The sequence below is a fragment of the Pseudovirgaria hyperparasitica genome, assembly GCF_010093815.1.
Source record: "Pseudovirgaria hyperparasitica strain CBS 121739 unplaced genomic scaffold EJ05scaffold_1, whole genome shotgun sequence".
Lineage (NCBI taxonomy): Eukaryota > Fungi > Ascomycota > Dothideomycetes > Acrospermales > Acrospermaceae > Pseudovirgaria > Pseudovirgaria hyperparasitica.
In genome coordinates this window covers 2,248,915-2,264,098 of record NW_022985549.1, presented here as the reverse complement: position 1 = coordinate 2,264,098, position 15,184 = coordinate 2,248,915, and the positions used below count along the sequence as shown (strand labels likewise).

At 49.7% G+C, this 15,184-nt stretch overlaps 5 protein-coding genes across 5 annotated transcripts; 1 reads left to right on the top strand and 4 right to left on the bottom strand.

Annotated features, from left to right (window-relative positions):
- The first annotated feature begins 618 nt into the window (after window positions 1-618).
- EJ05DRAFT_472122 (uncharacterized protein) lies at window positions 619-4,069 on the top strand. The gene is made up of 3 exons (XM_033743115.1): window positions 619-1,257; window positions 1,317-1,499; window positions 1,554-4,069. Exons 1-3 carry the CDS (start codon window positions 866-868, stop codon window positions 3,580-3,582), a joined length of 2,604 nt encoding a protein of 867 aa, XP_033605664.1. The 5' UTR covers window positions 619-865; the 3' UTR covers window positions 3,583-4,069.
- Window positions 4,070-6,144: 2,075 nt separating this feature from the next.
- EJ05DRAFT_29694 (NAD(P)-binding protein) lies at window positions 6,145-7,509 on the bottom strand. The gene is made up of 3 exons (XM_033740571.1): window positions 7,181-7,509; window positions 6,547-7,111; window positions 6,145-6,390 (listed from the first exon to the last, which is right to left on the bottom strand). Exons 1-3 carry the CDS (start codon window positions 7,220-7,222, stop codon window positions 6,206-6,208), a joined length of 792 nt encoding a protein of 263 aa, XP_033605663.1. The 5' UTR covers window positions 7,223-7,509; the 3' UTR covers window positions 6,145-6,205.
- A 288-nt stretch (window positions 7,510-7,797) lies between these two features.
- EJ05DRAFT_496039 (uncharacterized protein) lies at window positions 7,798-9,584 on the bottom strand (the record flags this gene model as incomplete). The annotated part of the gene is made up of 6 exons (XM_033746325.1): window positions 7,798-8,385; window positions 8,433-8,696; window positions 8,758-9,032; window positions 9,082-9,192; window positions 9,247-9,483; window positions 9,551-9,584. 6 exons carry the CDS (start codon window positions 9,582-9,584, stop codon window positions 7,798-7,800), a joined length of 1,509 nt encoding a protein of 502 aa, XP_033605662.1.
- A 1,128-nt stretch (window positions 9,585-10,712) lies between these two features.
- EJ05DRAFT_530156 (cystathionine beta-lyase) lies at window positions 10,713-12,713 on the bottom strand. Its single transcript, XM_033748953.1, has 3 exons — window positions 12,146-12,713; window positions 11,060-12,091; window positions 10,713-10,994 (listed from the first exon to the last, which is right to left on the bottom strand). Exons 1-3 carry the CDS (start codon window positions 12,344-12,346, stop codon window positions 10,905-10,907), a joined length of 1,323 nt encoding a protein of 440 aa, XP_033605661.1. The 5' UTR covers window positions 12,347-12,713; the 3' UTR covers window positions 10,713-10,904.
- Window positions 12,621-15,001, bottom strand: EJ05DRAFT_482037 (uncharacterized protein; the record flags this gene model as incomplete). Its single annotated transcript, XM_033745136.1, has 3 exons — window positions 12,621-12,702; window positions 12,942-14,921; window positions 14,982-15,001. 3 exons carry the CDS (start codon window positions 14,999-15,001, stop codon window positions 12,621-12,623), a joined length of 2,082 nt encoding a protein of 693 aa, XP_033605660.1.
- Window positions 15,002-15,184: the final 183 nt, after the last annotated feature.

Sequence of the window (15,184 nt, the reverse complement as noted above, 5' to 3'; positions counted from 1 at the left end):
CCACACCTAAGCAGCCTGACATGCCATCGAACGCATCGACACACTGTTCCAGCTGAATACCGTAGCCTCGCGAGGCTGGCATTTGCGCAAGTCATTATACGCATTGACACACTATTCCAGCTGTATATTATAGCCTCGCAAGGCTAGCATCAGCGCAAGCCAAAAATGGCGGGCCAGATCAACCGCCGCTGATTCTGCATTGCTGATACTGACACACCATGATGCAGACGACATAGTCGCAAAGTACTTGCGTCAACACCTAAGCACTCTAGAGAGACTGTACATCTTGTGAAGCCGATCATTATTCGCAAGGCTGAATGTCGTAGGATTCGCGCTGCCATCTGCGCTTTGAGAAGTTGGAACGCCGCAATCTATTCGGCCCCTGCAGACTATTGTTGGTGCCCTCGCTCTATGCCGCACTTGATTCGAGGGTTGCGCGGAGCAAATACTCCCCCATGGGGAGTGCTACTCACTGCAAGCACCTCGCCAAGTCTGGCGCGACGAGCACCTGCAGTCACACGGAAGATGATAGGCAAGGCTCTGCATGTCAATAAGGCTATATTCTTCGCATTGCTTTTCTCACAGAGCCTGTTATCTGTCGCAAGTGTGGGATTACATATGTAGGCTAAGTCACATAGCCTGTCCTGCGTACTCGCTTTTCCCAACCTCTCTCAGTTTCTCCCTACTCACATCTTCATCTTTCTGTCTTTTTTCGTCTGTGGCGAAGACGATACTGGTGGACTCACTGACCTGTGGCACAAATTACGCCACGCAACATACAATCCAAAACATCTACAAATCTTGCCACATCATAGTCTGACGGTCCGGGCTTCGCGGAAAGGAACGTCCCGACGAATGTACCGTTATGGAGGGATCTAGGTCCGCATACACTTACTCACTGTGTCCTTTGCCAGACCGTTTGAACTTTTCGCGCATCCTGAAGATCCAGCCTTCTCATGGACATGATGACGCGCCATTGGTGTGCGAGCTTTCAGTAATGCCAAACGATAGTAGCACATCTGTCAGATTCGAGGCGCTCAGTTGGACCTGGGGGCAGACCGGTGACCGTACTAATATTATAATCAAGCACGGCGCTGACTCCTATGCTAAAGAAGTTTCCACGAACCTTGCGTCTGGTCTAAAGAGACTTCGAGACGATACTAGGCCACGGAACCTGTGGTGCGATCAGATATGCATAGACCAGGAGAACACAGAAGAGCGCAATGCGCAGGTCGCCTCGATGACGAATATCTATGGGTCAGTATTGCCCAGGGTCCAGGTATTACTCGGGATTGACTTTACTGAACTCTATGCAGGAAAGCTGACAATGTTTGTATTTGGCTGGGCGAAGGTGATGCAGAGACTGATCGAGCCATCGAGTTCATTGAGAAAGAAGTCATGAAACTAGGGGACTTTGGTGCTGTAATGCAGCAGACAACAGCCGCAGATAACCTGGTTGCATTACAGACTTTGATGAATTTGCCGTGGTTCTCACGAAGGTACAGTGTCACTGAGTGGCTTGATTTGGGTGCGTCCTGGCTGATCATCAGCAGATGGGTGGTTCAGGAGATCACACTGGCAAAAAGGGCGACTCTATATTGCGGCACAAAGCTCATCCCTTGGAATGATTTTGCCGATGCAGTCACGCTTTGTGCAGATATCGAAGCCGTAAGTGGTGAACTCTCCGTCATTATTCGGAAAGATGCGACCTTTGGCAACGTCCCGCGCTTCTACGAGAACGTGCACGAGCTGAGTGCGTATCGATTAGTCGAAGCTGCGAATTCGATCGTGCGCAGAAGCTCCAACAGCTTTTCCGGGCCTCCAGCAGAGATCGACTCGGAGATTGAACGATTCTTTTCTCTCGAATACCTTGTATCCACGCTTTCGAGTTTCGAGTCGAGCAATCCGCGCGATACAATATATGCCTTACTGTCGATTGCTAAGGACTCAATACCGGAAACAAAGGCCCAGGTAGGCGCAGACGACATGAAAGTAATGTCGTCCAAGCAGCAAGGAGTCTTTGAGAAATGGAGCAAGGCTTTCCGAAAATGGGGCAGCGAGAAGATCCAGCAAAGCGCATATGTCGTTAGCTACGGACAAGGTGAGATCGAAGTCTGGAAGGAATTCATCCAATTTGTAGTCAGGAACGCGGAGCCATCTAGGTGTCTTGACATTCTATGTAGAAGCTGGGCCCCTGAATCCAAGCCGGAAAGTCAACAAAAGACGAGTACCCCTGTATCCAATCCGGAAAGCCAACAAAAGACGAGTACGCCTGTTGTTCTGCCGTCGTGGATATGTACTGTTGCGAATAGAACATTCGCGGTAAGTGGTGCCAATCCAAAGCTGGGTCAGCGAGTGGAGCGGAGAAACGCGAATGCCTTAGTTGGCCTGCCAGAATTCGATCAAGGAAACTACAAGGCTTCGGGTCTACGCACTATCAGGCCCCTGCTGAAGTTCGAAAACTGCGAGGCACAGAAGAATGGCCCTGAAATTCTACGGACATATTACGACCGCACAAAGTCAACCAAGGTCACCCCCGAAAATGAGTTCGAAAGCCTACATTTGAGTGGCTTCAAGCTTGACACGATCGAGAAACTTGGTGAGAGGTCACAATCGGGTAACATTCCTGGCGAATGGTTCGAGATTGGAGGATGGTTCAAGGGCGCGGAAGTGCCTGACGAATTTTGGCGAACTATCGTGGCAAATAGGCGAGCGGACGGTCGACCTGCGTCACGAATATACCCTCGCCTGTGCGGTTTCTCGTTGATGACTGGTCCAGGTGGCAATGATGTGAACATATCCGAGCTTATGACAAACAACACGTTCACCAGCGCTCACTTCAATGGCTTCCTTAAGAGAGTACAATCAGTAATCTGGAACAGAAGAATGGTGAGGTCAACTAATGGCTACCTCGGACTACTTCCACGAAACACAAAAGAGGATGATATCATCTGCATCCTTGGAGGCTGTAGCGTCCCGGTAGTACTACGGCGTCACACAAAGACTAAGGAACAAGGAGCTTTTCAAACCGAATGTAGGAGGACAGAAAACATCACGCGGGCATCAATCTTGATAGCGGATGCGTGGCGACGGAAGGCTTATGGATCAGACATGCTCAAGGTCGCAGAAACGATCAAATGGCCTTCCACACGGCTAGACACCAAAGCAGCCTCCGCTTCTATCACGTCTAGCGCCAGTCTGCCCTCAACGCCAACCAGGGTGAGACCCGTGGATACACAAGAGTCCGGCGGAAAGCGCAAGCGTGAGAGGACTCCAGGTTCTACGAATGGCAAGCTACTTAGATCAAAGAAGAAACAGAAAACGGGCCCGGGGCTTGAAAAATCTCCTTTATTGGAACATAAGCAGTCTACAAAAACCGCCTCTTCTCCTACGTCTCCATCGAAACAAGTGCCAAAAAAGTCGAGCATATTCTGGAATCCGGAAGCGGACGAGGAGTACTATGAGTTCATTGGAGAGTGCTACATTCATGGCATGATGAATGGGGAAGCGCTCAAACTCCAAAGTAAACGGTTTGAGGCAGGTGACACGTCGATGGAGAATGTTACGTTCGAGCTGCGATGAAATTTATCTGCGCAATTCATGCGGGAGAACAGATATCGTAGCTGTGCGTGCGATATGACATGAGCTAGTAAGCTTGCAATGTGGGAGACAGACAGACGAGTACAAGGTAAACATACTCGTGGGTTTGGTCTGCCTGTGTTGGAGCCCAGTCTCTAATCCCGCCTTCAATAACGTTGAAGGCTGCGAGATATGGAGAACCAGCACATGAGGAGTAAGCCAACCAATGATTACCCTCGTGATACTCAACTACAGCGGTGGAAGGACTCGAGCTCTAGACCAAGCCAGGCAATGTTCATCAACATCAAGAACGCACGTTTGATCACTTCGAACAAGGACAGCTGCACTCTCGTTTATTCCGAGTAGAGAACTCCTTTCAGGATTAGGGGGATATTGTCAGAATCTAAGATATCTAATGGGAAGAAAGGCTATTACTTAGTAAGTGTAATATAGTTGATACGAGAGATAGTTCAAAGTTATTAGATTATACAGTCAGAACATTAAGCTAGTAGTCTTAGCTTGTATAGTATCCTTCGAATTATAAGTATGATATATAACAGTGATAGGAGTAGATAGCTTGACTTTAGTAGGTTAAGGGGTCGTCCATAGATGGGATTTTAGCTAGAAAGCTGGGAGAACTCGGTAGACTTTCATGTTCTACAAGACGTACAAGACCTTTAAGACCTAGAAATCTCTAAAAGCTGATCTAAAAAGCTTGACAATGCATGTATGTACTTATTGAAGCTAGGAATGATGAGGCTGCTGTAGTAAACTCCCTTCACGGGCTCTACAACGTTTCATACAGGCACGAACACGAGACGAACCTTATTAAGACTAGCCATTCCTCCCTTACTTGCGGACGTGTTTTTTATATAGGGAAACATATCTATGCACTGCCGAGGGGGGGGGGGGGGGGAGGGAGCAAGACGTATATCACACAGAGTCGGTGTACGAGTGCTCGTTGCGAAGAAAGAAACTGAAGTAGTAAAGTTGGCACGACGAATGCGTCTGGGGTAGGTATCGTGGACGATGCCCCCACTGGCGAGCGCGTGTGCGATGGATTGCATTAAAGCAGGAGCAGGTGCTTTACCCCCTGGCCCCCCCTGGCTGACGATACAGCTGCGCGTTTTCGGAAGCCTCGTCGGATTTCGCGTTTCCTGGGTCTACCCTCAAGTATTATTCACACCTTCATCGACAGTAGAATCAGAGCGGACGAACAGGAATCGAAAGGGCGATGATGTCTAGACAGAGGGACGTTTCGTCGTGGGTCTACTGTCGTGTCATGATCTTATATTGTGCATTTCTTGCAGTTTCTGCCAGGACTGTGAGAGCGCGCGGAGGGTCAGCCAATCTCTACATTCATATGTTGATGAATTGTTCTCGAGTAGCGCTAGGTATGATGTTTGAGCTGGGTACAGCTCATGACCACCAAAGACCAGATTCCCGTATGAACAGCAGTTGCCGGCTGAGTCTAATGGGTTGAATGATGATATCGGCTGACACGGTCGCTCGAGAAGTCTGGGCCTGACACTGTTGCTGCCTTAATATATGTTTCCGTCGTAGACTAAGGCTTGATACGATATGGCTACTACATAGGATTACGCTCATAGCGTAACAGCCTGCGTAGAGGCTCATTAAACGTTCTGCATAAGGACTGACCAAGTATGAGTAGATATGGACATACTATTAACCATGAGGCATAATCTTAAATAAATATCTCTAATAAACTACCTGGGTATAATATTATGTATAGTACATGTAGCTAAGCAAAACTACTATACAAGTTCAGTCTTATAGAGAGGGGCATGGTGGACCTTTCTTAATGGTTTGGGTGTTTTATGGAGAACAGATTTGGTATATGGTTCTATGTAGCATATTAGAAGGGCTTGATCAGTACGACTTGTAGCTCTAGATATCTTTAACGGGAGGGTAGAGAAGTACTATGGACTACATTATATCATCTCTTTCGTAAAGTATGGTGTATAGATGATTAGTACGCATGTACTAATTATATACAAAATTTCCTTGCGCGTCGTGTGAGTCTATTCCTATATATATGTAACCCGTTCCATCCCTACACGAGAAGCCACACTACGCCATACCATCGTCTTTTATATAGTCATTTGTACATACTTGAGTGTATTGACAGTCTCATAATTTATCCTACGGATTTGTATCTTTCATGTGCTCATACAGCATAACGTACTACTCTGATTTGTTTAACGCCATGTATAAGGGTCGGCATGTCGTGGTGCTGTTAGAGTAGAGTAGGTTACTAGAGGCAGAGACTTTGTGAGTGGAGTGGATAGGATCACGTTCATTTAAGTTAGTCTAGACTGAGAAGAGAAGGTATGTTGCTTGGACTATACTTATCAGCGTCGACCGTGTTGTCTATGGAACACAAGTACCCGAGCATGTGCATGATTGCCAGAATGCATATCATCGCAGAACCGTTATATTTCAATAAGGATGGTCTGAAAACTTACTGTACCCTAACCCAATAATCTACCCACACACACCCAAGTAGAGAAAGTCGTTATACCACTGCCTTTCTTGCCTGCCACGCAACAGAGTTCTTTGAAGCATGCGCGTACCGAAAAGAAAAAAAGGAAAAAAAGAAAACATCTCAAATCCAGCGCTGATTCCCAAGATGACTCCACATCTGCCCGGCATGCGCCATCGTAAGCCCCTGAATAACGCGAATCTGCATCTCAACACTCTCACGCGGCGTAATCGGACCCTGGAACTCGGGCTCGTACTTTCTGAACATTGGCATCAACATCTCGAAGTTCTTCTTGCTGGCCTCTGTGCCTGCGCATTATGTTACGTTAGCATGTCTTTAATGTTGAAACTCCCACACACACACACACACACTCGCACACGGACCGCAATGGAGACCCCTACCCGATGTCGCATCGAGGGAAAAAAAGGGGTTAGGTTGTAGGAAAAGAAGGAGAAGAGCCTCACCATCAGTATCGACCAACCCAGGACTCAGACTCGCCACAACAATCCCATCATCCTTCAGCTCGACAGCAAGCTTCGCAACAAGCATGTTCACAGCAGCCTTACTCGCACTGTACACCAACGCCGCCCACACACCAGCCACACGGACAAACTCCGCATCCGCCATCCCCGTACTAATCACCACAATCTTCCTCTGCTGCCCGGCACGAACAAGCGGAAGAAACGCCGTAGCACAGAGCAAGGGCCCGGCGAAATTCGTCTTGAAGGCGGTGTCGACGTCGGTTAGAAGCTGGGGTTCGTTGGCCGGGGAGGCAAGGTCTGTGGGGGCGATGGACTGGGTGGTCAGGTTGATCCAGGCGCCGTTGATGAGGAGGTAGTCGAGGGTGCCGTTGGTGAGGGTGGATGTGGAGGCGGCGGCGGCGCGGAGGGAGGAGGGGTCTGTGAGGTCGGCGGCGAGGAGGTGAATGTTTGGGAGGGAGGGGAGGAGCGGGTGGACGGAGGAGGGGTTGCGGGCGAGGGCGATGACGGTGTTGGATGGGTCTTGGGAGAGGGTTTTGATGAATTGGAGCTGTGTTGGTGGTGGTTAGGATGGAGTGGAGTTGGGATGGGTGTTCGTTGGAGGGGTGTCGGGACGTACTCCTAGGCCTCGTGAGGCGCCTGCGATAACGTAGGATGGCATTGTTGATGGTTTGGAGTCTTTATGGGAGGAGAGTAGTGAGTTGATGTGTGATTGATATGGTTGTTCCTTGCAATGCTCCTGAGGAGTTGGTCGCTCTTATATCTTGTCTTTCGCACCATGATTGCAAATCAATACCCCCTCAAAGGCGATGTCGGCTCTAACAAGACATGTCGTTACTGCTGATAAATGCTGAGCAGATTTATGGATGCCAGGTATCGTGAGTATTGCAGGCAACTTTCTGCGATGCATCACACGCCTTACCGCATTAGGGCGAATGTAAGCCCGTATGCAGCCGTCCTTGGGGGTGGTCCGCGAGGCTGAAAGCGTGAGGTTGTTACAGCATGGCTACAGCATGGCGTTCTCTGCAAGGCATAACATGCTTGTGGTAAGTTTAGGCATGCGACACCAGTGTGTGAAAGCCACCGTGCCCAAGCATGTGCATATATCTGCAGGTGATGTAGACTTGCTGATGCCATGACGTTGACCGCGATACTGTGGCGCTGTTCTGATCCCGTCGTAATAAAGGACGTGGAGTGCGTGGCAGTGTCACAGTGAAGCATGGTCCTCTCTATCCTTCAGGTCATGGCTGGCAGTGCATTGCATGTACTCAGGCTTGCCGTGATCTTGCTCGTATACTTGATTCTCTGCTCCTGGTCCAAGTCATCCTGTGCCCAAACACGCTCTATAAACTGGCGCACGCGTAACGTGTTGCCGACCTTGGACTTCTCCTCGCTGTTTCGGAGCACACGGAGGATCTCACTCCGTTGCTCATCAGTGCGGGCTTCGCAGGCAATGATGAAGAGGGGAAAGTTGCGATCGCAAACTGTAATCTTCCGCAAGTGGTCATATGCTTCGCTGACCCACATAGACACCGGTGGTAGCCATGGAGGACTCTTCTTGATTGCTCGGTGCAGGTATATGAGGCCTGCTAGCCGGAAGAGCTCTGCGATGTGCTTCATGGCGTCTTCCTCAATCACGACCGCGCGGTCGTGGCTCACTGATTCAACCTCGAGGACTTGTCGTGCGTTGAGGATTGAGTGCTCAAGACTGTCCACTCTATCGTCGGACACCTGTCCTGCGCCCATCTCCTGCTCGTAGGCAGCATCGAACACTCGAGAGATGACCAATAGGAGCTCAATGGAGCAGCCGACTGGGCCAGAAATCTTGTATAAGTAAGCAACTACTCTTCTTTACTTCCAAATCGGTTTACCTTTGTCTTGCTTGACGCGCTCATTTGCTTTTGCCTCAAGCACTTGTTGTTAGCGCACTCAACCTGATCCTCCTGTCTATCAACATAGTGTGTTATGCTGAACTTGGACATGACATCATGGTATGTTACCCAGTCGAGCAGTAAAGACTCGTCACTCGTGACAGGGCTATTTGTCGGAATCTCCATTGCCCCCAGTGCCTTTTTAGCATAGCACACATCGAGGGCCCAGGAATATGGAGCATCTGAGTGTGGCTGATCGAAGATCTATACGTATGTCGAGTGACATCAGGACTTGAGTCAAGGCAAGAGCATGGAGATATCGTACCTCATACAGCCCAAGAAGCATTGCCGCCACGATGCTTTGCAACAACTCCTGCGGATCATCAAGCTGACTCTGGATCATCAGAAAATGATGTCGGGCTTGGGTACGAAGAACGCTGGCGTGTTTCCCACCACACATGTGCAGACAAGCGAGTGCACAGATGGCTAGCCTTACTGCCTCGGACGCACTCGATTCGGTACAGAATGCCATCCTCATTAGGACACTGTAGCAGTCGTTTTGACTGACAGTGCTGACGATAGATCCAATCACATCCTGATCTATGGAGGTCAGCATCACTTCTTGGCTAACAGTAGACAGGCGTCGCACAGTATTGAATCAGACCATTCTCTCCAATAGCCTCTAACGGCTTCCATGGCATAGCTCTGGGCGTTGAAATTGTCTCCCATGTTTGTGCAAGCGAGTTTGAGAGAGCGTTTACTAGAATTATCATGTGAGTTCAGATGGACGCCTTTCTGTGTCTTGACGACTCACATCGAGTGCCTCGCGTCATGTGTGTATGGTTGTTCAAGTCATAGAATAACACGTTGATAAAGTGTAGCTGACCCTCGGGGGGCATCTGTTGTACTCCCTGGACAACGGCATGGTGCCAGCCTCGTCTCTTGTCATCGTGCCTCGGAAACGACAACTGAAGACCATATTGGCAGTCCCTATTGCATCTTGCGCAGCGTTGGCATTTCGGACGCGTTTTGTCGCAGCCAAGTTTCTGTCCTGCGGGTCACTATTGTCAGTGCTTCCAGCTCCACAAGCGACGACGCTAGAAGATGGATAGGCTCACTACGACATGGCCAACACGCGTTGTCCTTGGGCATGTTGGATGACGGGGTGGCCTAGACTGTATTTGGAAATGGGGACAATAGTCTCAAGAAGATATATACTCGTTTACCACCGATCGACGATGAATGAGCTTCGAGGTCGTCGATGCAGACAACACCATCACTCGGGAATATATCACATAACAGTTTCTGAAGGAATGTGACACCAAACACGGAGAATTACGAACGATGACGATTTTCTGATCGAAATTGGAGATAGCCGTGCACGTTTTCGAAGTTGATGCTGAGGACAAGGGTCGCTTTTCCGAGGATTCAAGGGTCAGAGTAATAGTCGGCATGCGGCGTGGGGGATGCTTATGCTTCCAAAACTGTTCCACGGGCCAAGTGACAGATTGTGCACACCCGATGGCTTGACAGGTGGCGAGACGGTTTTGTTTTGTGAGGTCGTGAGGCGCTTGTGAAACCTCGCTGCGAGACGGAATATCCGACGTACGAATGCTAATGCAAACATAGAGGAGCATGAGCACGAGCACATTCATGTAAACACCAGATCCATGCGTTCTTGTTTACGATTTGTAAGCATGACCGCTCTTCGACAACGACGACGACGACAACGAAACCACAACCACAACAATAGCCGCAACATAGCTACCAAGGGAACACTATATCGAATGAATTTGGACAGACGTATCTTTCCATCTCGAGATTCTATCGTGGACTATCTACCGACTTCAAAAATAAAATGAATTCGACATCATCGTGCAGCTCGCGGCCGTAAGTCAAGGGATTGAAGCTGCAGGCAGGGCTGAACTTGGACGCGGCACCTTGTCCGCTTCCCCGGACACGACTTGATAGGTCAGATTTCTGACCTTTTGACGAACCCTGCTGCAGCCAGGTCTCTCTGTGGCCGGATGATCACTGTCTCTATCACAGTCTTGAAGCTCTGCACCTAAACTGCAACACACTCGAAATGATAAGACGATGATGATGATGATGATTGTAACTTTAGAAGCAAGGAGAGATCCGTTCAGATTCGCACGGTACGTTACACGTAATGCTTGCGGCTAATGCATTGTCTACTACTCCTTGGCCTGAATACATCGTCTAACCAGGGCATTTTGAAAGACGGCTCGACGTCTAGGGTTCACTTTCGTTCTTTTGTCTCCTAATTTTCATCATCATCATCTGTAACCCTTGACACTTCCTGGAGACACCACGTTAGGCTCGACATCCGATGCTTTTTTTGCTATTCGTCGCTCCTTGCGCTAAACGCGTCAAACGCCATGGTGGCACAGCGCCGTCGTCATTGTGCCGACGAGAAGTGGGTATGGCACTATACATAGAACACTGTCACCATTATGACGCTCCGGACGCAGGTCCGGTACTGGGTGCATTGATGGCGCGGAAATTTTCGACAGATACTGTGACAGCGCCAGCTTGGACGAGCTATACTCCTGTCAATAGGGTCCCTTGCTCATGCGTCAGAGGTGGTCACGGAGAATGCAACTTACCGCTCTGCTCAGATCGTCAATTAAATCATCCACATCTTCGATTCCCACGCATAGCCTAATAATATCTTCAGGCATATTCCGCTCTGCTCGTGTCTTTGCATCAATGCTAGCGTGGCTCATACGGCAAGGCATGCTGATAAGGCTGTTTACGCAGCCAAAGCTCACACTAATGGCCCACAACTGTGCGCTTTCAACAATTCTTTCCGACACTGTGACATCGCCGGTCTCGAACGACAGGACAGCGCCCGCACCGCGGGCCATGCTATGATGAAGATCATACTGCGGGTGCGACTTGAGTCCTGGGTAGCGTACCCGAAAGCCATGGTCCTCAAGGAAACTGGCGATGCGCATCGCATTGGACTGTTGCTTCTCCATTCGCACTGCCAGAGTCTTGATGCCTCGGAGAAGCAACCATGAATCAAAAGGCGACAATCCGCAACCCGATGCGTTGATGCTGAAATACATTTTGTCTCCTAAAGCTGCGTCATTGACGGCAATCACTCCAGCCATTAAATCGTGATGTCCAGAAAGGTATTTCGTGCCCGACTCGTACACAATATCAGCGCCGAGGTCAAGAGGGTTTGACAGGATCGGGGAGAGCATGGTGTTGTCGACAGCTACGATTGCCGAAGGGTTTGTGGCGTGTGTGATCTGGGCGATTGAAGGAATGTCCACAATCTTGATCAGGGGATTCGTTGGAGTTTCGAGTAATACCATGGCTGTTTTCGCGTTGACAAACCTCCGCACGGCTTCTGGATCTGTGGTATCGACGTGGTGTACGATGATTCCTCCATTCGTAGCAAGGTACTTCAGAAGTCGATTGGTGCCCCCATATAGATCATCACCAGTGATCACCTCGTCTCCAGGCCTGAGCACTCGCGTTATGACATCTAATGCTCCCATACCAGACGAAACAACCAGTGCTCTGTTCGCACTCATGATCTTTGCAAGATGTCTTTCGACATGTGTTCGTGTTGGATTGCCCGAGCGCGTATAATCGTATTCGTTGCCAATGCCTTTGAAGGTCGCAGACTGTACCATAGATTAGCACTGAGATGAACTTGAACCCGCTGGATATCTGCATACTTGATATATCGGCACACTGCTTGCATTGTACTGGTCTGTTCCTTCGGTGTAGACCAACTCGGTTGCCAGGGCGTATTTCCTGCCATTGCGGGGGCTCGATGGTGCCGGAGAGGGAGGCAGATCATGACCCTCAAGATCCAATTTCTGGAAAGCCTTTCCAAGACTGGATTTATCGCCTGAGGCCGTAGGAGCTTGCGACATGGTGGTGGAAAATAAAGGAGTAGCTATGGAGTGGCGCTTTAAGGGATTGTGTTCGTGTAGGTTCAGGACGCCACTTGTATTTGGAGGTATTCTGACGGTTGTAATCAGTTGGGTCTCGAGTATGGGAGAAAAATCGTGGAATGTTCGAAGGAGAAGCCAGTATGATAGGTGTTGGCGTCGGGAGAAGAAATGGTGTTGAAGTTCAGGTACATTTGCATTTCGATAGGCCAGACCAGAGTCATCACCTCAGAGCTCGGGCAGCGGGGGTTCAGGGCTATGGCGTGCTTGCGTTACCGGTATCGGCAGTGGCACGGGAACGATGCTCAATCAGGACAAGCCCGACAAGCAGACTCAGCCTATGATGATATGGGATATTATAGGTTTCGAAAAAAGATGTATTCTTGCTGATGAATGCGGTAAATGATCACGAGACTCAATCTTACATGATACATGATATGCTACGACTTAACCCATAGACGAATGATGAACACTAGCGCAAGAGCACGTCAAAAGATTAACCCGCTACTCAATCATTAATCCCATCAACGCCATGCAGTAGATAAGAGAAACTACAGGAGACAAATATGCTAATTACCTTGGAGATACCGCTGGAAACATTTTCCTCGCCAACGTGTTGATTGCAAAAACGTATATACCGTCCTCGGCGCCAGCATATATACTCCTTCCGTCCTCACTTGCGGCGAGACCCGCTGTTCTTACGCCATAGCTCCCGTCGTGAGTCTGGTCTGTACTAATGTGTCGTAAGCCATACACACGGGGCCTCTCTCGGCGGACTCGCCCTCCCGCTGTCGTGCTGTATTCAATCCATGTTCCCACCGTCGAGGGATATTCTGCACGGTCAAGGGCACCGTCGGCAGGCTGATATGAATATGTACCTGGAGAAGCGCTCTGCTCCATTCGGTTACCCGTTGTCGATTGGCCATTGCGTGTACTGGCATTGCTGTACAGACGGGTCTCAGGTACTACGACGGATGACTGCCGATGTGGCCGATAGCGTCGCGCAGAATCGGAGTAGCGGTCTCGGAGGGTCTCGCCGACATCTAGAGATAGCAAATCATGACCGATGTTGCGAACTTCGACATCCCGGGATGAACTTAACTCTACATCGTACTCCGTAGCACCACGGTATGAAGGGTGTACTGGACGCCCAGATTGTGTGTAGGTTATACTTCGTGGAGTTATCGTCACCTCTGGTCGTGTGTCACGTTCTGTCGTGGTTGGAAGAGAATCTATTATTCTCCTTGCTCGTGGACTCAGACCATGCGGATCATTGTCAGACTCTACAACTATGGCACGACCTGGCATAGGACGACTCGTTATACTTGAACCGAGGGACCTACGAGCCTCGAAGGCCGCTGGGCCAAAGGCGTTACCTTCTGCGTCAAGAGCTCTTGAATGTCGACGCAGATAGGATCCATCATGCGTCAAGTCTTCATCGCTATCACCATCCGAGTCAGGAATAACAATTCGTTCTATGCCATCCTCGCTAGAATTTAGGTGTATCACTTGCCGGCTTATGAGGCCGCTACGAAGGTCGGCTACGCACATTCGGCCTTGGTCTTCCGTCCAGATTAGCAGATCCCATGGCTGTCTGGAAAACAGCATAGTACGCACAGAGCCTGGCCCGTGGCCCCGATCCGGCCTGGTCGACTTGATAACATTGACAATTGCATCCTCTGCAGACTCGCATTTTGGAAGGGATAGCGTATCGATAACGGTAATATAGCCACATTCTGAGGCCACGGCACACAGATGACCAGAAGATGACCAAGCTGTTGTGAAGTAACCAATGGCTTTTACTGTCGGCGGACAGTGTAGTGATACTGTTGCAATCAGGCCCCAGGCAGAGGCCGAAGGCGCAATATCTTCTGCGAGATCCTCAGTGGAGCCTACAGGAGATGTCCATGTTCTTCGTTCGTAGAACAACGCCCTTTGCTCGTCGCCAACCGCGACCAAAAGGTGTCCGTCTGGGGATATGGTGGCATGATTCATAGGAAAGGGACAATCAAGCCTGGCTATTTGGGCCCGCCTTGGGAGCGAATATACTCGCACGGTCTTGTCATTGTTTGTGAGAACGGCAACGACCTCGTCTTCTCCTTGCGGTCCTTCCTTGAGCAATTTGTGGATGGATATCGAGTTGACGATTTGCAGCCCGATTCTATCGAAGTGTATATTGTGTGGTGACACCTTGGTCTGTCGACGGCTGGATGTCGTTGCGCCTGTGCCTAAGCTCACAGGTAAACTCGCATCGACCTCGCCGGAAACATGGCTTGAGCCATCTAGCTGGATCGCAGCAAAAAGACCTTCAGTCTCGCCCCCTACGCATATCCACCCGTACCCCGAAGCTGTACATCGAGCGTCGAATGACAAACTCGCGACAAGAGTCCGTCTCTTGGTGTGAACGTTCAAGCAATATACATTTTCGCGATCGGCATAGTAGATAGTGTCTTGCTTGGACGAGCTGATATAATGTCGTAGTTGGTAGTGCGCTACATGGATAGACAGAGGGAAAAAGGTCTTTGCTGGCAGGATCAAGGAGTCGGTTTCGTGGTAACTGCAGCCGGATCAGCATTTCCTAACACACTTGAGATGATAGTTATGCTGAAGCACGTACTCAAAGTCATCAACAGCCATGATAGTGTTGTCGAGTGAAGGAACACTGCATGATTCCGGCTAGTTTCGGGCCCAACTCGAGTGGCCCAGTGCTGCGTGAGGGGGATACGTCACTATACCATGCGAGAGCTGTGAAAGGCTATCGTTCTCTATTTACCCTCGGTCCCTAGCCAGCAATAGGTAGACCGACAGGCAAGCTGGAGC